General features: G+C 43.5%; 1 protein-coding gene across 4 annotated transcripts in view; it reads left to right on the forward strand.

Moving 5' to 3' along the window:
* prex1 (phosphatidylinositol-3,4,5-trisphosphate-dependent Rac exchange factor 1) overlaps positions 1–23295 on the forward strand; it is a 54915-nt gene that overhangs the window by 19264 nt on the left and 12356 nt on the right. For all 4 annotated transcript variants that reach the window (XM_057042148.1, XM_057042147.1, XM_057042150.1 and 1 more), the window contains exons 5-24: positions 458–559; positions 696–857; positions 3912–4045; positions 4318–4433; positions 5855–6004; positions 9175–9322; positions 10940–11040; positions 12026–12129; positions 12331–12380; positions 13560–13635; positions 13884–13956; positions 16340–16485; positions 17477–17569; positions 19577–19725; positions 19798–19883; positions 20804–20943; positions 21218–21350; positions 21633–21808; positions 21945–22106; positions 22224–22434. In XM_057042148.1, coding sequence (XP_056898128.1) covers positions 458–559; positions 696–857; positions 3912–4045; positions 4318–4433; positions 5855–6004; positions 9175–9322; positions 10940–11040; positions 12026–12129; positions 12331–12380; positions 13560–13635; positions 13884–13956; positions 16340–16485; positions 17477–17569; positions 19577–19725; positions 19798–19883; positions 20804–20943; positions 21218–21350; positions 21633–21808; positions 21945–22106; positions 22224–22434 — 2512 coding nt within the window. The remainder of the gene's footprint in view (positions 1–457; positions 560–695; positions 858–3911; positions 4046–4317; positions 4434–5854; positions 6005–9174; positions 9323–10939; positions 11041–12025; positions 12130–12330; positions 12381–13559; positions 13636–13883; positions 13957–16339; positions 16486–17476; positions 17570–19576; positions 19726–19797; positions 19884–20803; positions 20944–21217; positions 21351–21632; positions 21809–21944; positions 22107–22223; positions 22435–23295) is intronic.

Genomic DNA, 23295 nt, shown 5'->3' on the forward strand with positions numbered 1-23295 from the left:
TTAGGGTGTATGTTCACCATTCAGAATAGAAAGACAAGCTACGGGCCTGCGCGTGTTGACTATTCAGCCATTATCTTTTGCAATAAAAAGAGTAGTCAATTCAAATCCATTTATTATATTTCCAGGCTTTAAAGGTAGTGTTTCAGTCTCTGAAATGGATCCCAGTGCCCTAAAAGGTGTGAATAATTATTCAGGGTTTTCATGGAGAGGAAACAACTGGCAAAAAATGTCTCTTAAACTGAACCCAGAGGCAGTTTACAGTGAAATAGGTTTATTATCGCATTTATTTCATCAGTTTAATTGAGGAGATTCGACCAACACAGACTCAGTTGATACTCATTTCAGCTCAGAAAGCTAACTATGGCTAATTCAATCGTATTTTCTTCCGAAACCTGAGTAACTAATGCGGCCATTTACACTAAAGGAAATATCACTCTGTGGTGTTTGTCTTCTTCAGCACTGCATGCTGCTCGGAGGGAAGAAAAGCACGGATATTCCCCTGGAGGGATACCTTCTCACACCGATTCAAAGGATCTGCAAATATCCTCTGCTGTTGAAGGTGCTGCCCAATTACAAATGGAAATCCAATCAAAACTCAGACTTGTTCTGACATTTCAAAGACCCATTCCAGTCTTAGCCAGTGGTGTTTCTGACTGCATGTCTTTGACACCAAAACTCCTATTTCCTCTGACTAGGAATTGCTGAAGCGGACCCCAAAGAAGCACGCTGACTACCCAGCAGTAGAGGAGGCTCTGCAGGCCATGAAGGCCGTCTGCTCCAACATCAATGAGACCAAGAGGCAGATGGAGAAACTGGAAGCTCTGGAACAGCTGCAGTCCCACATAGAGGGCTGGGAGGTGGGTAAAACCAAAAAAATAAATCTCAGAGTGAGGTTTTGTGTGAAAAGGAGAAGCAAAAGTGCAGCTTATTTTAGAATCGTGCTCACCATCTACCTTAAGAGTTAAACACTATTGCATCCAAATCACAGCTCTCAGCTCAGGGGCCACAAACAGGGCTTGGGAGCCCAGTGAAGGGTCCAGTGAATTTTTCACGCCTTCCTCACTCGCCACAACGGAGTCCTTGTCTTAGTAGGCACTGGTGGGACAATCTACCCACAGAGGGTGCCAAGGGGGGTGCCAAGGGGGATGCCAACAGGCACGCTGCCCAATCAGAATAGAGCAAAGAAGCAGAGCTCTAGGCTCACATGCACTGAGAGGGTTACACGAGGGGACATTTAAAGTGGGAAACGGAAGAGCATTGAAAGATAGAACTACACAACAGGCCCCACTCGGGTGTCCCTCTATCTGCTTGCCAAAATCAGACGCCCCCCCCTTACCCTCAGAAAACTTCACCATTTCACTGTGATAACTTCTGCATTTTGAAAGGACATAAAAAAGGTTATTCAACCCCAAAATGTTCACAGTAAGGAAGCATTCAGTGTCTTTTGTGTCATTTTATAACATTGGTAATGGTCACAAGGGATCTCCTGTGTTTTGAAATATCCAAAAATGGAAAGAACATGCTAAGCTCAGACGTAGCCTGCTGCTTTCATGCCTGTATGCCATATGTATCTGTTCTTCCTCTCTTTCTTCCCCTCTCTCCTCATCTTCTCCTCTTTTATCTGGCTCAAGGGTCCCCATCCCAGATGGGCTTGGCCCTACTAAAGGTTACTTCCCATCTAAAGGGAATTTCTCCTCGCCACTGTTGCTTGTTTGGAAGTTTTACATTTTTAGTTGAACAGCAGTTTGAAAGGAACTGAAAACTTTTACCCGCCTGTCAGACTACTTGAACGGAAGCCCTCCAACACCTCACAGATTCACGGCCAGCCGCCTCCCAGCTCGACGCAAGTCGAGAAAAAACTCCACAAAAGGCACTTTACCCCCACTCTAACCCAGCCAGTGCTCACCTCCCCCAAGTGAGCCTTCTGCATTACAACATTAGTCTCGCTCTTCTTGCCTGTCTCCAGCCACTCTCCCAGGCTAATCATCTCCAGCTCTAATGGAAGAGGACGCCAGTAGTGCCGACTCAGGCCCAGACCCATTACTGCAGCCCAGCTATGCTGTGCAAATGCTCGTTTCATTGGACACAAACGCGAACAAGCACCGGTAGCACGTTACAGTTCGCCTTTGTAGAATGTCTTGAAGCACAGGAATGCGTATTAGAGGATGGATCGTCGCCGCCGGATGCATTCGCACGTGCATCCGATCACCTGAAACCCAATCTGCCCAGCTGACCTTTTTTGGATTTCACCTTCTTGAAGGCTGAGGGAGTCATTTTTTACTCTCTCTATGAACTCTGGAGAGACGAACAGCCATCATAAATGAATGCTGCCGATAGGAATCGTTTAGTGACGCTCCGGAGTTGGTGTGGCCAACACCGGGGTTCCACAGCGGTCCAATGAACTGCGTGTCAGAGATGTCAAAGATGACAGTGAGGTCCAAATCAGACACGTACGTGTGTGCCTGTTGGGAATTGTGGGGTGGTGGGTACCTCATGAGGCAAAGGGGGGAGGTTGTCCAAAGTCCACACCTGGGTATATTTAGTTCCAGATGACTTGGAGTGGAGTGATCCGATCAGCAATGAGTAATTACATGCGTTTTAAAGCAGTTTCTTTATTTTATGTTCGAGCAGTGTTCATTCCCTAATAAAAGCTTTAATGGGACAGTTCATCCCCTAGTAAAAAAGTACTTACTCTCCTCTTTAGTACTCTTTAAAGTCTCAGTGATACTCGAGATGAGTGTCCTCTGAAGTCATGGGCAGCAGACTGCGGCCACTATATAGTGACACAACTGATCCCAACGATCAAATACTTGCAATATGTTCTGGAAAATTAGTTGGGGAAATCGGATCTCGTGTCATGAGAGGCAGAATGGATAGTGAAAGACACAAACTTAAGCTGTCCTTGTCTCTTTCATTTAGATTTACTTCCTTTTATTGTTTAAATTTTCCAGGCTTAACTCAGGACTTGAACACGTGACTGAGATGTTGCCTTTGCTTGCATCTACAGTTTTAAAGGCAGTTCCTGTTCTCTTTTTGTAAAAATGAAAAAAGTTTAACCCCAAAACATTGAATAAATGAGGTTCATCAGATAACCTGCGATTATCTTGTCAATGTGGTTTTGCCGCCTTCTTCCGTGTGAACAGTTTTGAGTGCTACAGTAAGGATTATATAATAATAATGTATATACAGTGGATTTAATATATGAAGACTGCAGCATCGTAATGACAGAATGTTACTAAAAAGTACAGCAAAGCTTAGGTGGTCATTTCTAAAACGCCCTTTTTGTAAATTGGGTGTTTTGTCAGGTTTCTTCACGCTGATCAGAATAAAACTGCACAGCTTCGTTCTCCACTCTTTTCACTTCCTCATCGCTCCGCAGCTATATTTTATGTGTATGAATGCGGGCCTGTTTGGGTGTTTACATCCTGTCAAAACAAAGCCCGCGTCTGTTTCATTAACCCACAGGAAACAATATTTAGGCCAAGGTAGTGACCTGCCCTGTCACTTTTTATGTTGTTTGGTCCCATTTAACATCCAGTTTGCGGCTGCCCTGCAGAAGTATTTGGCAGCCCTGAAACCACTGTGTTGACAGGTTTCTGGTACTTGTTACTAACTCAGTTGTTTGGGCTGCTCTGCCAGTAAAGTGTGGGCAGGCCAGTTCTCTGCTTATCACTGGTGATGGAATGAACACCAAATGTTCTTATCTTCAAGGTTTAAGTTGAAATACTGAGGTTTCGGTTTTGATACAGACTGTTTTCTTCCAGCTTTAGAGCTCCCCCACAATATCTTTTGCTATGCTTATTCTATATAAAATATGGTTTATATAGTTTAAAAACAATCATTCGCATCCATCCGACCTCAGATGTCTTGTTCAGCAGCTAAAATCCTATTATTTATTTTTGTTTCTACAGGGAACAAACCTGACGGATATTTGTACAGAGCCGCTGCTTTATGGAAATCTCCTCAAGATCTCGGCGGGAAATATCCAGGAGCGCGTTTTCTTCTTGTTTGACAACCTTCTGGTTTACTGCAAGCGGAAATCCAGGTGAGATGAGCGACTTTGCTACGACACAAAGCGGCCTCAACAAACTGTACAAATGGAACCAGATGGCTGAAGTCCAGGCCACATTCCTGTGTAGACCAGTTGAAAACACGCTAACAAAACAGCTATACAGTACGTTAGCCCTTTCCCACAGTAGTATTAGTATGAACTAACATGATTTATAGACACAGGGCTTTTTCTTTTGCAACTGCAGCAATGCCATTGACGGAAGTGTTGGTGGCTGTTAGTAATCCTTGTGTCGACCCATTTCCTAGAGTTTCTGGCAAAAAGTCCACCAAGAGGACCAAGTCTATCAACGGGCCCCTCTATGTGTTCAGAGGCCGGATCAACACTGAGGTGATGGAGGTGGAAAATGTGGAAGATGGAACAGGTTGGTGTTTATCCTGCCGCCTTAGATATGAGGACCATCCATTCATGCACTTCTCTCACAGCATTAGCATATTTCCTCATTTGCTGGTAATGTCTAATGTAAATTTCGGCCCAACCTTGGATGTTTTCACTTTAGTTTTCCAAGTCGGGTCCAAAAAAAATCTTGTGCTAAATGTTTCATTTGACTTCTTAAAAGCAGTGGGTGGATGTATACGAATGAGGCAGCCGTTGACAGTTTAGGTGGGGTATCATATTTGTACCTGGTTTCAAACAGGATGCAGCTCGCAACCTCATGTATCAACGCTTCACGTTAGGTATTCGGTAATAGCTGAGGGTGTTGAAGCGCTCCACCGCATAATCAAACACTGACTAAGGCGACAACGCTGAAGTGCGCTTACATTCGCTGGGCGAGAGATAAACGGCTCAGCTGTGGGCTCGTCGTGATGCACCCTTCGCTCGGCTCGTGTTAATGTGCGGTTTGTTGCTAGTCAGCGTGCACGCGTTGGTATGTGTTGCCTCACTTTGTCTTCCTCTCTGCTCCCTGTCTCACTCTCATATGCTTCCGCTTCTGTGTGCCGGCAGAATGTTTTGCAAGCTCATATGACCTCCTTTTTCGCTCAGCGTGTTGCTGCTGGTTGTCACATTAAAGCTTCTGAGGGAGAAACTGCAAAGAAAAACACTCCTTATTCTGAAAACTCAGGGGCCCTGCACTGAAATTGACCACAAGTGTGCCCAACCGGAACGCAGATTATCTGATTACATGAAGATATGAGTCATGTATGCTCCAAAAACATACCTCATAAATCATATAATACATTTTTTTAATGATGTTTAAGTATTTTGTTTAATCTAGAAAACCTTTGCATGTGTAGTTCTGAACTAATTCAGAATTGCTTTTATTATTTGATGCATCTAATCTGTTCTTGCTTGCACATGATTTCACTTTATTTTTAAAAAGTGGCTAAAAGTCTTTTTTTTTCACCGGTTTTCTGCATGTCCCAACCAAATTCCCTGCTCTCTGGATCAGTGGGAGTTTTCCCCTTGTGGGCCAGGACTTATCTGATCTATTTATATGATCTTTGAGTGGGAGACTAATGTACCCCATTACCAGTAACCATTAATTATTCAGTATCTACTCACCTGCAAGTAAATGGCTGGTATAATTAGGAGGGGTACAAGTGAGATTTCAAGTCTGTGGGTGTGCCTTGTTGTCTTGTAAATCAGTAATAAATACTTTTAGGTTAATATTTATTTTTTACTTTTTTAATTAGAATACAGTTTTACTGCACTACTGAGGTCACTGTTTGGGTGTGGTCTGTTCTAAATATATATGAATATACCCTACTTACCTTCATAATAAACAATATTATATGTTTCCTTGTAATCTGCACCTATTTATTGCCTTTATTTCTTCCCCTGCAGCGGACTACCACAGCAACAACTACACAGTGACTAATGGCTGGAAGATTCACAACACTGCTAAAAACAAGTGGTTTGTTTGCATGGCTAAAAACGCTGAGGACAAGCAGAAGTGGCTGGATGCCATTTTAAAGGAACGGGAGCAGAGAGAGAGTGAGTCACACTTTGTCCTAAAGAGATGCTTTAAAGTTAAAATAGGTCCTTTTTAGTTGGTTCCTGAGCGTGCTGAGTGACACATGGCATTGCTATTGCGGTTTTTCAGTGGAACCTAAAGGCCCAAGCAATTTCTCTTACTTTCACAAATTCATTTTAAGATATGCTGTCAGTTCCCCTTTACAAAACCAAATTATAAGAAGCGCTAAAATAGCAATGCGCTGTTATAGGAAGGTGTTTTTTCAGGTGTACAGACTGGCTGCATTGTGCAGTTTTGTTGACCTGATTAATGCTAAAGGGCATGCAGAAGCAAACTGAAGAACCTCTGGTGTTGTTGAAGAACATAATAGGCACTATATTGAAAAACAGTGCCGGTTTATCACAATTGTAGTCAAATGAGGACTTGTATAACCAGCATCAAGGCTAGATCCATTACATTGGCTGAATGAGATTTAATTATGCATGCTGTCTCTCCTGAACTGGCAACTGTACAATGGAAGTCTGCTCCCCGCCGTCCCCTGACCCTCCTTTCACCATTTTAAAGCCTTCCAATCTTCCTCGCTGCATGCTTATACAGAACGGTTCCCAGGATTTCACATTTCAAATGACTTTACTGGATTTGTAAATGATCGGAGGGTCATTTTCTTGCCTTTCGTGGGACCTCCTCATACCTGCCTGTCTTCGCTTTACGGACGTAGTGTAACGGCTCGACAGAGACTTGACATGACGTTTACAGCAGGCCTATTTAAGCAGAAGCCACCACAGTTTGGTCTACTCCCCAAATCCAGGCAAAATATCAACGCAGGAGAGAGATTAGACTTATCAAAGCCCCTCGTGCACAGTGGCTGATGATTCAAAGGGTCTGATCGCGACCAACAGATGTGCTAAAAACAGCATCCAGAGCAAACGCTGAAAATAGATAAGCAAACTTGGCCAGGAGGGTAAAGCTCAATTACATCATACACGAGCTTCAATCTGCATCTGTTTTTATGCTCATAAGCAGTTCCTCGGTGCAGAGTTGGGGAGTGTGTCCAACAGCAGGAGTGTGTCCAATTTCAGCATTTTTACAGCAGAATGAAGAAAAAAACCACGCCCCCAGATTTGGGATTAGCTGCGTAAATTGATACTCTTGTTGCTCCTTGAGTTGTTTTCCCTTCATTGCATGACTTCCGACTTTAGCCTTTAAGTGTGTTTGCACCTGTTCTGCACCGTCCATCTGTCTTTATACCGTGCACATTAGATAGTGTGAAAGGCTTTAACCAGATTTCAGCTCGGACACAACGAGTTACCTGATAGCACTGATGGCTAAAACTTGAAAATGCATCCCTAAAGCTGTTTCAATGTTCTATTCAAGCTATTTCGGAGCTTTAGCACAGTGCATCTGTCACTGTAATGCATTTGGAACTCAGTTTTCCCCATTCGACATGAAACGAGCATCTTCGGTGGCCGCTGACGTCATCAGCATCTGGACCCTTGATTAAAGGGCCTCGGAGTATGAATAAACACGGAGACGTGTGCTGCGGCTCATGGTGTTCCGTTTCAATCTGGTGGAAATCGACCTGAGGCGAGCAGATGCCAGATCGGTCACACTGTCCAATTTCCACACGCTTTTCTATTATTCACTCTGCAGTGCACGCGGGTCGTGCCACGCTTACCTGTTTCTCAACCACTGGCCTGTCCCGTCTAGACAGCTAAACGATCGAGCACTACCGGGGTTAACATTCTCTCCATCTATCTTTTATAGCACTGTTTTTAATTTGCTATCGCTTTTCCTGTCACCACTGTTTATTGTGGCCTGTGTCCAGTGGAGCTGTGATGTAGTCTGTCAGAGGTTTGTTCAGAGGCTTGGTTCACGACACCGCCAGCTGGAGACGGTCTTCCTTATCATTTTTAGTTATTTATTTTGCACATTTATGGGGGGGGGAAGCCTGGGTCAGGTGATGCAACGGCGCATTTTGTTATTTCAATGAAGACAAGGAGCAGCACAAGATAAACTCTGACAGCTGGAGCAGGAACTCAAGGGGCCCTCTTGTCTGAAAATGCCCCCCCACCCCCATCTGTTGTTCAATGACACTTATTGTTTAAGTTTACTCCAGCTGCTGTCAAATGTAACACGACCCGACCTCTGTCCCAGGCTGCCGGCATGGAAGCCCAAAGACTCTGGAAGAAAAGACGATTTAAGGAAAACTCCAGTTTTTGTGTGTTTTATTTCATTCCATCTTACGGGTTGGACAGCAGTTATTCCATAATCTCCATGTTGCGTAATCAAGGTTGAAAAGCAACTGGATTTAAATTGAATATCTCGATTACTCATCATTTAGAATAACGCGCAATCACTTGCTTTTTTTTTTTTTTTTAGATCTGTATAGATAACCTTAACTCGAATGACACAAATATGACTTGAATGCCAGGCTTCTATTCCTAGACCTCCTCCTGGCAAACCTGCCACATTCACACCGATGAGCTCTCCACTTGTGATACTGTCACTTATATACGTTTGGGTGCCTGGTTTCAATAGGTTCGAGATAACGCAAACGACGTGAGAAGGTCCCTTGGTGTGTAACTGTAAGTGTTCACCAGCTTGGGGGGGGAAAGTTTCAGTAAAGTTAAGCTGCTTAGGGAAATGCAGTGAAGTGGAACAGAGTCAAAACGCACCAAAGTGGGCTTCTAAAGTTCTTCAAACCACATGTTGAGGTTAAGTAACTCTAATAGTGTACTCACAGCGGGCCTCACAATGGACCCCCTCATGCTGTACCACGCAATAGAGGGATGATAATCAGGCGACACGCGGAGATCACCGTCACATTGATTTAAAGTGCGTAAAAGTGCACCAGGCCAGTCTCGGCCACATTAACATCTGGGTTTGTGGCATAATCCAATTGCTGTGCACTATTCCCAGCATCACTACATGCGTACAATAGCAGAACACGTTGGTCTGACCCAGCAAAGGCTCGTTTGTTTCCTCTAACACTACCGTGACAACATCCAATTTTCATTTTGATGAGTGAACGCCAGCAAAATGTGCTCCCTAATCTGCGCGGCGCTTCATTTCTTGTGTTAACTGTGCAAACCTTTCACGTCCCTTCCTTTTATCTTCAGCTTCTTACAATGCGCATGCTTCACTGAGGGCGAATCCATCTGAATCTGACTTGCTTTAACCTTTTTCGTAGGTCTCAAACTGGGAATGGAGCGCGACGCCTATATGATGATTGCAGAGAAAGGGGAGAAGCTCTACCACATGATGATGACCAAGAATCGCCACCTGATTAAGGACCGAAGGAGGAAGCTCAGCATTGTCCCCAAGTGTTTTATGGGAAAGTGAGTCTCTTTTGACAGCGGTTATATGAAATCAGCAGGTTTTTCCAAAGAGCTTTCCCCTCTCTCTCACGGAAAAGTGGAAGCGGTTTTATCCCTTGCTTTTGTAAGCAACCAGCCCCACTCAGACGCTCTTATGGGACGGTAAAAGGCCCGAGTCGCTCCCCACGCACTCATACAGACCGACTTTCATGAGAAACTGAGGCGCTGCAGTGGACCATCCTTTTTATCCACTTGAACTTCCAGAACCATGAGTAGACAATAAGAGACCTACTTAATCTTGGCACTCCTGCGCCCATATCCATGCACACACACCAGCATTTGTGAGACCAATGAAATTCCTCCCAGGACTATTTTGGGACCGTGATGCGACTGATGACTGGTCTTATAAAGAGAGACCAGGGAGAAACCATTTAAAACTGCAACTCTTCCGTCATGGCCTCGCAGTATAATGGAAATCAAGCGCTTCCCTGTCTGGTTTTGGTTTCTTAGCTCAAGGGTTAAGGTAATGTGGTGGATTTTGACGCTACAACTCCCCAAAATGGAGATGAATAAGGTGCTCAGAATAACGCGGCTTTCTGGGAACGACCGTAATCCTTGATCTTAAGCATCCGTCTGGCCGATGAACCATATCAGGTGGTCTGGATTTTGAAACATTCCAAAGTTGTGATTTCTGCCTATTGCTACAAAAGTGTGCACGTGCTTTTTGGGCACCTTCTGCACAATGCTGCGTAAATGGCGTTGCCATGGGGATGCATGTTTCACGTGGTGCGGTTTCACATTTTTTTTACAAAGAAATACATCAGTTTCAGGTCATGTTTCTTTTTTACAGTAGTTCTTTTTTATTCAAACACCCCCTTTACTTCCTCTCTATTGTTAGTCTACCTTTCTGTCTTTTCCCACCACCTGTGCAGCCATTTCCTGTTGAGCGCTGCAACCGGCAGTGTCTCTGTGTTTGTCCTTCTCATTAAATTAGAAGCAATCATTGCTTGAGTGCTCATTGAATTAAATACACATGTCGACAGCAGCTTATTGTTTTATTGATGGCGTAATTCCATCATCTGTCTGCTGTCTGGTTCAGAGGTGGCCTGTGTTGACAGGCTCTTCTGGCCGCTGCTTAGCTTGGCCCATCTGTCTGTCGCATCCTTAAGGACTATTGTCTTTTTAGTTTTCTAGTTTAACATTTATGGAGAAATTTCCCAATATGAATGTTAAAAATAGTTTAGGTGGGATAATTTGAATTAAAAGTGCAGTATGTGTTTTTTCTTTTTTCTTTTTTAGGTATACAGTAATGCAGATTTCATTTCAATATTTTTGTTTGTAGATTTAGCATATTTAAATGAATATGATTTACCAATGGAACTTGCACACATAGCCACCCAGTTCATATTAAGTATTTGTGTCTCTCAATTAAAGTTATTTCAAAATAAGAGCATCCATTTTAAAAGCATAGAATTGTTTCTTTTTAAACACAGAAAACTACAGTCCAATCCATGCTTGCGTTCTGCAGTTACTAATCATTGGATGTGATGTACAGTCGGTGCAGCGTAACAAACGACTGATTGGACAACCCCCCCCAAATTTCAAATGTAATTGTGTTTTCCTGCTTGTATTTTCCAGTGAGTTTGTGTCATGGCTGATAGAGAGTGGCGAGATCAGTAAGCCCGATGAAGGAGTCAACTTGGGACAAGCCTTACTGGAGAATGGCATAATTCACCATGGTGAGACAAATCAAAATCCTTTCTCTCCCCACAGTGTCTGTCCTTTTTTTTTACGCTTGGCTTGCTCAGCCTCTATTCTATATTCTATTCAGACTGTTTTCCCACTTGTTCTCTTTGTCTTATTTAAATTGAATTGATCTTTTCATCTTTTGTTCCTTTGTGCCTCTCCAGTTCTCAGTTTCATGTCGTTCGTTATCTCCTCCATGAATAGAAAATTTCACTTTCATAAAACATTCCTGGAGGTCCCTCAACCTGAATAGCAAATAATAAACAGAAAATGGATATAAATAGCGCACGAATGCTTGTGCAAATAAAGTGCAGACATTCAGAATATATATTAAGCACAGAGGAACATCTCCTGGGCTGTTTTAAATGAAACCCCTCTGAATGTTGCTTCAACGTTATCGTTAAACCACAGTGAGACACAAGAATCACCAACCGGACTGAAGTGAAATCAGATTATCCAATAGAGTGTTAAAACGGATCTGCCTTTAAGCCATGGGTGTGGGGGTGGGGGGTTGTTTGTTTTTGAGAGATATCCATTAAAAGGTCGAGAAAGAAAGTCACCCAAATGCATTTTAAGAATGTCTGACATCTAAATAGCTTCATGTTTAATCTGCAAAACACCAGATTTCCACCTCAGCGTCTTTTTGCACATTTTATAAGGTCAGCCATTAATCCATGCCTTTAAAGGTCTGCATTTGATACTCGATCATGGTTGATGGCGTGGTGCCTTTAGTTTTATGGGGTCATTTATGTCCAGACTGGGGAAAAATGGCAGCTTCTTTGGATCCATGTCACCTTGTGTTCAACCCAAACTGCCTCCTTCGGCAGATTTTACTTTTAACTTATTATACAAACATTTGTGTTTGTACTTTTGAATAGTTTTGCTCATCGATGCGGCGCAGCGTAAGTTTACGTCTGTCTGCTCTGATAAACGTTTCAATGCTGCAAGTGACAGTTTGTCTCTCGGCTCATTTTTCAGTGTCTGACAGGCACCAGTTCAAGAATGAACAGGTGATGTACCGATTTCGATATGACGACGGCACCTACAAGGCTCGCAGTGAGCTGGAGGACATCATGTCAAAGGTAACTGACTACAAATATTGGAAAAACATTAGCATGAGCGCCTGCTGTTTATGAAAACCTCATCCATAACACGTGCCTGCTTGAAGCAATAGCCCCGGGACACCTCTTTTGACTAGTAAAACACTTCCCCCGTAGCCATGCTGGTGCTTGTGTAGCGAAGGTGTGTTGCTGTGTGACTCAGCTGCTTCCTTTTTTCCTCAGGGCGTCAGGCTGTACTGCCGCCTTCACAGCCTCCACACCCCGGTCGTCAAGTAAGTACCTGCTCGCTCCTCCACCTCCTCCGCCCCTTTTCATACGTGAATGTTCGGGACATTCCAGCTGCATGATTGTTATTATTATTATTATTCATGGTGTGTTCAAATCCACCCGTTCTTTGTCCAATGAGGTTGCAACAGCGCGCTGGAAATGACCAGACAGGCATCAGCTGCTGTTGCTGGATGTGTTCAAGGTTCTATGTTAAACCAAGTAGCAGTTAAAGGTTGGAAAGCTACATAGCGTCAGAATCTGGCTTTGAAATGTTGGTGTTATAGGCTTGCAATTCAGAGGTCCTACGAACATGAACAGCATGTATGTTTTTGCTGTTGAGACAGCAGGGCATGAAATTCCCCATTTATTATTCCCTGTTTGCATATATCTCAGCTCGTGCTGGGTTTAAGGACCAGTTCCTTATCTTGAGTAGAATTCCAATGAACACAGGAGCTTCTCGGTGACAGAGCTGACCACTAAACTGTCAGAAATAACGCAGAAAAACGATGTAAAAAAAATAAATAAATAATGGAGTCATGATGCCTCAAGGATTCTCAAAAATGCAATTGTAATTTTCACTAAAAGCACGACATGGAATAAAGCTTAGCTGGATAAATATCACAGAATATCTCCATTCTATATGTATATGTACTGTATATGTATATGTATGTATATGTAGCCTTATTTTGGGACGCACAAATGCTGATTTCTGCAGCAGTGGACCCGTTTGACACACGTTAACACACGTCTTAGTCTCTCCATCACTTGTCTGCTGATTGTAGTGCGCCAGGCTGCCATCAGTGTAAACAAGAATCGATATCCTTCGCACAAATCCTGGTGTAATCCCTTTCAAATCTATCGCCGAACCACCTTTGCGTGTAGCAGCCGTTCATCTAGCTGAGGATTATATATTCCTCTGTTATATGAAAAGGAAATAAACTAAAAACTTCCCAAAAAGTCAAATCAGATTTTAAAGCTAATTCATATATGATATGTATATAATGTAGAACATCCCCCGCAGCTCCACATAAGACTGCACAAACAACAGCATTCAAGTGTGGGACCATTATCAATGCAAATTTACTGTTCTCATGGTTACTGCGACTTGATGTCATTATAAGAAAAGGTTTAAAAAAAAATAAGTTATTGTAAGATCGTTTTAATTGATCTTTTTTGTTCTCTAGAGACCGAGATCATCATCTTAAAACCTTTAAATCTGTGGTTCCTGCGAGCAAACTTGTTGACTGGCTGCTGCTGCAGGTAAAAGCTCTTCTTTAATATTCATAGATAGAAAAGAACGTTACGTCTGTTCTTGTTTTTCCTTTATCTGTTGAATTTGGAGTGAAACTTACAGTTAGCGACACGTGCCGCCTCGCCCATCCTCGTCTCTCCTGCGACAACCCCCCCGATGACATCGGGCCAGCTGTGCTGCCGTGTGTTTTGAAAGAGAAGGTGTAAAGAGGTTTTGTCTCTGATTGACTGTGTGCGTCACTGATTCGGTTTCCCAGGGAGACTGTTCCACTCGAGAGGATGCTGTGATGCTGGGTGTCGGGCTCTGCAACAGCGGCTTCATGCACCATGGTTAGTTTGATTTTATTCGTACTGCCTTTTGTTTTGTATGTCAATTCAACCTTAATCACACCATTTCGTAGGCAGTTCAACATCTCTTTAAATTCCCTCGTGTTCTTTCTCTCTACGTGTAACAAATTCATCCTCTGGCAGGTTAAAAGAAGTTTAAAAAAAGCAGCTTTCCAAATCCGGACCACAAGGCCTGTAATCCAGCCAGGATTTCTAACCTACCGGATAGAAAACGCCTTCACCTGGGATCTGATTTTCCTCGGAGGCGTATTGTCTGCCTGGTAGGACAGAAATCCTGGCTGAATTGTGGCCCTCAAGGGCCGGATTTTGACGCCCCTGTTCTTGAATCGCAAGCCACATTGTGATGGTGTGGCTTTGGCTTTGGCCCGGCGTGTTGAATATAAACAGCATTAGCGCTACACCCTAACTAGAGCTGTTTGTCTTAGCTACATGCCCGTCTGGGGCAGTCCACTCAACCATGACCACGAAGTTGAATTTTTCATCTCCGTAGTGTTATGGGTAAAGTGAGGCTTGTGTTAGGAAGTAGCAAAGGCCAGAAAACAGCAAGAGAAGATTGGGCTGATGCAAATGGTGACATCAATTTACATTCAGGATGGGATGGAGAGGTTACAGATGATTAGCTAAATTGCCAAAAAACGGGCCACGGCGCGATTGAAGGGCCTGTTACACTGCGACAGAAGGAATTCAGGACAGCCAGTCTTTGTCCTCACTTTCTACCACTCACTGCACTCCGGCTGTGCCATCTGTTGGACGAGGTCGTTTGTTCTTTCTCACCTGTCCCCGCTCTCTGTCCTCTGTCGGACCCATAGCCTTTCACTTCAGGCTGTCTGCTCAACTCACCCTCCCTCAAGTCTCTTCTCAGCGCTCTCTAGGCACATCTGCTGCTCTTCACCTCCTGATCTCTTCTATTTCTGGCTTTTAGTGTCCTTTTGAATGCCGACTCTTTTTTTTTTTTGTTTACGGCGGTACTCACTCCTGGGACACTCGCTGCAAAAAGGCAGTGAATTAGCTGCATTAGCTGCATTAGCATGCACCTAGCATGCAGTTACAGTTTCACCTACATATTAATTATTAATATTAAAAGATACAGTCTGTCCATGCAGCAAAATGTTTTTGTATTCTTAGTAAAATTACACCCATATGAAATGATTCAGGATATATTTGTCCTGTTGCTGGTTCATATGCTTAGAAAGACCAGATAAAAGATTTTTAACTCATTCTCTTTTGACATTGGGCCCAAGCTGTGGCACCAGAATTCTAGCGAGGCTCGCTATGAATTAAGTGTGCACGTGCTGGTTTTAAGGCACCAATCCTGTCAGCTTTTGTCATCATTTATGAAGAGAGGAAAATGGCAAACATCAAGTCTGTCTGTCAAAGTCCTCTTTTTTTCAGCTGCGATATGACGTCTACACTTGATTTAGAAAAGTAATTTGATTAAATGTGGCTCGAGATGACAGGTTTTTCTGGAGTAGCGTGACTAGGAAAGGGTCATTTCACTTGGCATCCTGTATGTGTTCATTTTGGAATGTGAGGACGAGTGTGTTTGTTCAAGCTTAAGCTCACCTGAGGGTGCCAGATGCTCCCCTTATCTCTGAACAGCTGGGTACCATTGTCTTGTAAACGAAGAAATTAAACAAAATGCAAACAAAAGATCGTAAAATGTTTTGCTGATGCACTATTAGATTAGTATTTATATTAGAACATGTGTTTTAGGCCAAAAAGTCCCTTTCATTTCAGCTCCTTAGAAAACCCACATGGTGGTAAACAGAATCTGTTTTGCTGCTGTGACCGAAGAGGAGCCTCTAATTTGCTCCTCACTTGTTTTTAAGTGCCCCATGTGTTGACGAGAGAATCCGCACAACAGTCGGAGTCCCACACACACTCCGACGCACGTGTCAGATCCTCTGGAGGATCGCCCTCTGCATTTGAGCCCAAACTGCCCGGGACAGATGTTGTTTGGCGCCAGATGTTCCTGCTAGCATCATTAGCGGCTGATCTAATTAAGCGATTGTTTGTGTGAAGATCTTCGCGGATCAGGTGGCATTTTCCGTTAATTCGGCCCGAACAAACACATCCCCCGTGTTCCTGCAACCCTCCTTTATTTCTGCACTTGATGTTACCAGGATTCCTTAAAAACGTACTTAATATTTTTAAAAAGACCTGTGTTGTGCACAAACACATGATTCATTTTCATTATTTAGAAATCTGATTAGATCGCATCAGGATTCAGATTATTTTTGATCTTTGTTATTAAAAGTCAAGTGTTTTTCCTGTTTTTTCCCTAACCTGAAATGTCTGCCTCTGCTGTTTATCCTGCTTCCTACTGTGCCGTCTGAGGACACGCTGTGTGTTTTTCCCCCCTCAGTCTTGGAGAAGAGCGAGTTCAAAGATGACTCACAGTTCTTCCGATTTTATGCGGACGAGGAAATGGAAGGAACCAGCAGCAAGAGCAAGCAGCTCCAGCGCAATGACTTCAAACTTATCGAGAACATCCTGGCCAAGTCCTTAGTGGTGAGCTGACACGCAGGCTTGGTGTTGCGTAATACCGTATGTGCATCTATGCTTTGGCTCCAGTGTCCACTTTAAATGTCTTTTCCCCCTCAGTGCTGTAACATTTACATTTAACAGCAACTTGCTGACATCAGAAAACAGGTGAAGAGCCCCCCCCCACCCAGAGGGACACTGTCTCCCTTGTTTTTAGGAAGTTGGTCTCAACAGCTACTGTAAAAAACCAAAAAAACCTCCAGGATTTAAAACATTCATGACATTTCTGAAATATTTCAAATCCCGGAAAACTGCGGAATAATCAAATTATGCAGTAGCCTGTTGGGTTTTTCCCTCTTCTAATGCAGGAGTAGAAAAATGCAGCATACATATTATGACCGCAGGAGACAATTCATTTTATTTTGTTGTTATTTGAATGTCATATAAATAATACATACGTCACGCAGAGCATTGCGCGCTGCCTTTTTATTAAATCACAGTGAGATGCAAAGCAGGTTATTTGTCCTTCCACAGGAAATTGAAAATCCTTTTTCTGTGATAAGCAGAAGTAATCCTTCCTCAAATCTATTGTTGATGTTAAGTGCGCTGGCTCTTTATTCACCGCAGCCGCCTTTTCCGACGTAACAATGCAGATCCTCATCTTATCAGGGCCACAGAGCAGAAAAAGATTGCCAATCATCTCAGCTAATGGAGGCCGGCTAATGTGTTTGGCGTCGACAGCATTTAACTGGCTGCACTGGGGAAAAGAAATGGAGGAGAGGGGAGTTAAGGCACATAAGCAATACTGGAAAAAACCCTGTGGTGGACCTATGTGATTATCATATTATGTGAATTATCCATCTGTAGAGTATTCAAGCAGCAGGTGGTCTTTCCTTTAATGCTTAAAACATCCCGAGCCGCACATTTTAAAAGCATGGATAATAGATTTTGTTTCAGCGTGATGAGTTTGTGTTACATGCTGAAGTATAAAAGGTGTGATTAATGGTCTCCATTATAGATTCACCCTGAGGAAGAAGACTATGGCTTCGAGATCGAGGAGAAAAACAAGGCCATTGTAGTGAAGTCTGTCACCAGGGGTTCACATGCTGAGGTAAATAAATGCGCACGCACACACACACGCACGCACACACAATTGCTCACATGTGTTTAGCTTCCTGCCACGAGACATTGGTTCCAGTTTGTAATGCCTGTCCACCGTTTTGACGGCTCCCGTCAGTCCAATTTAAAGAGACTCCAGATCTGACTGGCCATCAATTTTTTTAGGCAGACCTTGTCACACATGATTTTGCTCAGCAGGAGCTGTTTAAATGGACGGGAAATTTGGGACTTTGGGCTGTTGTTCTGTTCCATTTCAGTTGTTGTGCAGGACTCAAACAGTGGAGGTATCAACCAAGCGCGAAAGACTAGTTTTTGTCTTGAAAAAAGCACTTAAAACGGGGAGAAACTCTTTTTGTTCCAGGGTTATTTGAACACTTTTTATTATTTGAATCGATGCAGCATGTCTCCTCTTCTCCTCGGTCATTCTCTGGATTATTTTCTCATTTTCCCGCTTTCTCCTCAGTAAAAACCTCTCCATCCCATCCTCTATTACCCGGCCGTTATTATTAGTCCTACCCCATGTGTCCCAATGTGCCACAATACCAGGATTGCTAGTTGTGACACGGCCCATGTGCCAGCACAGTGAATGGATCCCAGCTGATTCCCATGGGGCTCTGAAAGGGGTCACCCCACACACACACACACACACACACACACACACACACACAAACGCACGCACACACAATTGCTCACATGTGTTTAGCTTCCTGCCACGAGACATTGGTTCCAGTTTGTAATGCCTGTCCACCGTTTTGACGGCTCCCGTCAGTCCAATTTAAAGAGACTCCAGATCTGACTGGCCATCAATTTTTTTAGGCAGACCTTGTCACACATGATTTTGCTCAGCAGGAGCTGTTTAAATGGACGGGAAATTTGGGACTTTGGGCTGTTGTTCTGTTCCATTTCAGTTGCTGTGCAGGACTCAAACAGTGGAGGTATCAACCAAGCGCGAAAGACTAGTTTTTGTCTTGAAAAAAGCGCTTAAAACGGGGAGAAACTCTTTTTGTTCCAGGGTTATTTGAACACTTTTTATTATTTGAATCGATGCAGCATGTCTCCTCTTCTCCTCGGTCATTCTCTGGATTATTTTCTCATTTTCCCGCTTTCTCCTCAGTAAAAACCTCTCCATCCCATCCTCTATTACCCGGCCGTTATTATTAGTCCTACCCCATGTGTCCCAATGTGCCACAATACCAGGATTGCTAGTTGTGACACGGCCCATGTGCCAGCACAGTGAATGGATCCCAGCTGATTCCCATGGGGCTCTGAAAGGGGTCACCCCACACACACACACACACACACACACACACACACAGCCATGTTATTATAGAAAGTCACGTGTAATTGGGCTGTATGATCACAACCACGCCCTTCGCCATAAGCTCCTCCCAGTCAGGCGTGCATCAATTCTGCACTGTTATTCAGCGTCGGCTCTGACTTGGCTGAGGCCACCAAGGCGGATTTCTGGCTAGGACACTGGACTCACACAGCGATGACACAGAAGCTGCATTCTTCTCCCAACGTGACTGAAAATTTGAAGGATGACCGCATTTGAAACGAGCCTCTGCTGCTGTGTGTCTGAATTTAAATGTATTTTAGTTTTTGGGGTGTTAATATAAAGCTGAAGGAGTTGCCTGTATCAGTGTGTGGGCTGCTGCTACTGTAGTCCCATATGCCTAAAAATTGCAAATAGGTGGAAAAAAGCATGAAATACACTCAATGTTGTATAATTAGATCTAATTGCTGATTGAAGCTGTCGAAATTTTGACCACGACCTGAAAATTCCATTCCGGTTTAGCCTTTTTTCCTTTGCTGACTACTAATCCAAACAATAATTTGCACGAGTCACTAAACAGGCACACGGTTAAGGTGTCACTGTTACACCTGACACCTGACCTGGGAGCTGTTAGCGTCCAAATAGGGCCTCAAAGTGGGTTTAAAAAAAGATCTAGACCCAAAATAAGCATACTCTACACTGTCTGTGCGTCTGTCCCTCCAGATGGCTGGCCTGCAGGTAGGCAGGAAGATTTACACCATCAATGAGGACCTGCTGTTCCTCAGACCCATCTCGGAGGTGGAAACCATGATCAGCCAGGCCTTTTGTATAAGGCGCTCCCTGCGGCTGTTGGTCGCTACCAAGGCAAAGGAGTGAGGAAACACACATACACACATATAGACACACCTAAAAAACACTATTCTTACTGGTCTTTTCTCCTTAAGGATTGTGAAGATCCCTGACAATCCGAACAGCTTGTCATTCAGACTCTGTGGCTCCGCCCCTCCTCATGTCCATGCTGTAAGGAAAGGTTGGTGAAATAGTAATTATGATAATAACAATGATTGATTTAAGGATAAACTCTTAAAGACGCAGGTACAATTGAAAGGGGTGCTTTTCGGGATTTGAAACAAGTGCCACATGGTGATGCATGCTCTTGTCAGAGCTTTGAAAATGCAAGGAAGACAAATAATTCAGCAGAAAAATGCAGTAACCTGAGCTGCAAACCACCTGTTAGTTTGTAGTGGGTGTTTATGGCCACCTGTCACCCAGACTGCCTGCAGCCAGATCTCTAGCCCCCAATGCAGCAATTTCTCTGTTGTGACAAACAAACACAATGCTGTGATCAGAGCTCGGATTTTCTTTTACCTTAAAGCCACACGTCTGGATATTTGGTTTAGCAGCCAATAAAAATGTATTAACCAGACACAAGCTGGGGGACAAACTGTAAAATCCAGAAATGGGAAGGAAGCATTAGATGCTGGCAATGAGCTCCTGAATTTAAGAGGAACTTCATTTTTTCCCCTGTGTCTTAAGTTTAAAAACAAATCCTAATCAAATCCTAAACTAGAAATCCACATGTGATATCCATGTATGGGTAAAAGTGCATTGAGGTTCGGTAGTTGTCAGCAACTGGGGTGGAAGTGATGCTGTTACTGGTATTTTTAGCTTAGGGGAGGAAGCTGAGAGAGGTGTTGATGAAAACCATCGGTAGCTTGGGACGTGCAACAGCACGACTAATTTCTCCTTTCTTGAAGGAAATGAGACAAAAAGTCCTCTGTTTCTGCTTCCTACAGACATGAGACTTTAGTCTAAAGTAGATTTCAAATCACGTTTCAAGAAAGAGAAGTCTTATAACTTATTAAGGTGGTTTTTATCAACTTAAAATCTTGCATCAGTGTAAACCCACACTGCACCTATGACCTCAGATCATTCACTGTCTGTCTGTAGGCTGGGAGGCAGCGGCAGCGGGTCTTCAGCCGGGCCAGGTCATCCTTAAGGTCAATTGCAACAACGTCAACCTCGGCGACTTCCAAGAGGTCCTGGAGCATTTCAGTGCACAGCATACACACCAGGAGCCTCCTGAGACGGTGAGGGGACACATTTAACATGTCAGTCCAGCCACTTAAACGTATGTGTATACATGCACTGTGGCTAATTTTGACTGTGTAAGTTACACAACTAGCATAGCACAACACAGCACTATCATTATAATACAAAGGATCTTAATGAATTCTCTTTCAAAAGCAACATTTAGCTTTTACACCCAGCGCTATATTTTTTTTTTTTTTAGTCCTATAATTTTAACACTGTACAATCAAAGTTATGTTTGATATGAATGTTAAGACCAATTCTTCTTCTTAGTGCCATTGGGTTTATCGGACATTTGAAGACATTGAAGAGCTTCAAAGGAACAGATCTGCTGGTGAGAAGGAGGAGAGCACTTTGGGACATTATCCAGTGGGGAATGGTTCTAATCTGGAGACAAATGGGACAGGTGATGTCAAACATCTGTGTTTTATTTTGCTTTTAACAAAGTGAGGCAGCACCAATCAAGCAGCATTCATTGAACAGATGATAGAAAATAGGAGATGTTATTTTTATAAAATCTAATACAGTTTATTTGACAAACGGTCTCTATGTTTCAGGTTATTGATGTAAGGTTCATTATCATTATCAGTTAAATTATGTCTTACTTTAAATTCACAATTCTGACCTTAACATTCAAAAAGTCAATATTTTATTCAGTCACATAATAACTAAAATTTGCTCTGCACAGACCACCTGTTGGGTAGAGTATCCTTCTCCAGTGAGCTGCCTCTGGTTAGCATGACAGTGGATAACGTCCATCTGGAACATGGGGTAGTCTATGAATATGTCAGTACTGCCGGCATCAAGAGCCACGTCCTGGAGAAGATGGTGGCACCAAAAGGTTGCTTCAGTCTCACTGCTAAGGTAAATAGTGTGAGGCAGGTTAACAGCCTTGGCCCACAGCTCTCATCCAGGAAACCTTCGAGGGGCAATATTATTGTTTTAATCCACATTACCCAGCTGATGGCTCCAGATTTATAGATGCGTCTTATTGTTACAGATCCTGGAGGCATTCTATGGAGATGACAGCCTCTTTGTTCGAAACTGCAGCCAGCTAATCTCCCAGAGCGATCGAGTTGTAACGATGCCACAGTACGAGTTCAGACAAATCTGCGATACCAAGCTGGAGAGTATTCGCCGGCGCATAAGCAGCTATCAGCAGGTACCGATGCACATGATGTACACTGTTCTCATTATTGTACTCTGATAATTAATAATAATTATCTCATGTACAATACTCAGTCTCATCCACAAACTCTTCCTTCCTGTTTTGTTCCAGTTTTCCCTGGAGCTGAGGAACAAGGTGTGGCCCTCCTTCAGACAGGCCGGCGTTTCCCCTCACCCGCTGGGCTGTATGGATTTCGTTCCCATCAACTGCCACATCAACTTCATGCAGGTTTCTTATCCCAAAAGTGCTACCTCTGCCGGCAGAACATTCAGCATCCGCTTCGGCCGCAAGAACTCCCTGTTTGGCCTGGATCCCGACCAGGGTATAGAGTACAGACACACCTGTGCACCTGTCTAATCGATCACGGCGTCCATCATCACTCACATCATAACATGGGTTTCACACTGTTTCAGCCACATCTTTATGAAGCTTAACCTACTTAACACCAGCTCAATGTTCTATCTGACCCATTACCCTCTCTGACCATTTGAATTCCATCAGCACAGCAGGGGCGGGGGGGGAGGAGGAGTCAGTCCCACCCTCCCATAGAAACCATAAGGTTTCTGTAAGGATTCCCATCGTAAATTATATAAGTGGGTTGCCATTAACAAGGCATTAGCCCCAGGCCAAAATCATGTTATTGACAAATGAATGATGTCAGCAAAAATGGCGCCTCCGCCATAGAGAAGGAATGCTTGTGATCCAGTGCTGCTGCTGGAAAGGAATACCGAGAGAGGCCGCCAATGAAAGCAAAAACAAAACGTTAATAAGGCTTTGATGTATGAACGCAGAAATAAATATTGTCTATAATATGGACAGGACTTTATTATGACATAAAAGAATTAGTTTGAGGCTTGGCTGCTTATTTTCAACAAGGATGGAAATGCAAAAACAACTGTCTAGACAGCAGTCAGCCCCGCTAACAGTGCTGCAGGAGCTCCCCGCCTCCTCTTTTCTCCCAACGTGCTGAAAGACGGACATCTGCTGAGCAGTTTCGCTGACAAACTGCTCAGCTCTGGAGATTTTCTAGCACGTGTTTGAACGGCAAAGAGGCACAAGGGATTGTTTTTGATGGGAGGGGTGTTTAGTTTGAATTTAATGCGATAAGGTACAGAATTAGAAGGTAGCTGAGGCGACGCTTACCCAGTGCCGTCCTCTGGGGTTAAAGCTGGGCCTGGAATGG

This window comes from Takifugu flavidus, chromosome 8 (genome assembly GCF_003711565.1).
Source record: "Takifugu flavidus isolate HTHZ2018 chromosome 8, ASM371156v2, whole genome shotgun sequence".
NCBI classification, from domain to species: Eukaryota; Metazoa; Chordata; class Actinopteri; order Tetraodontiformes; family Tetraodontidae; genus Takifugu; species Takifugu flavidus.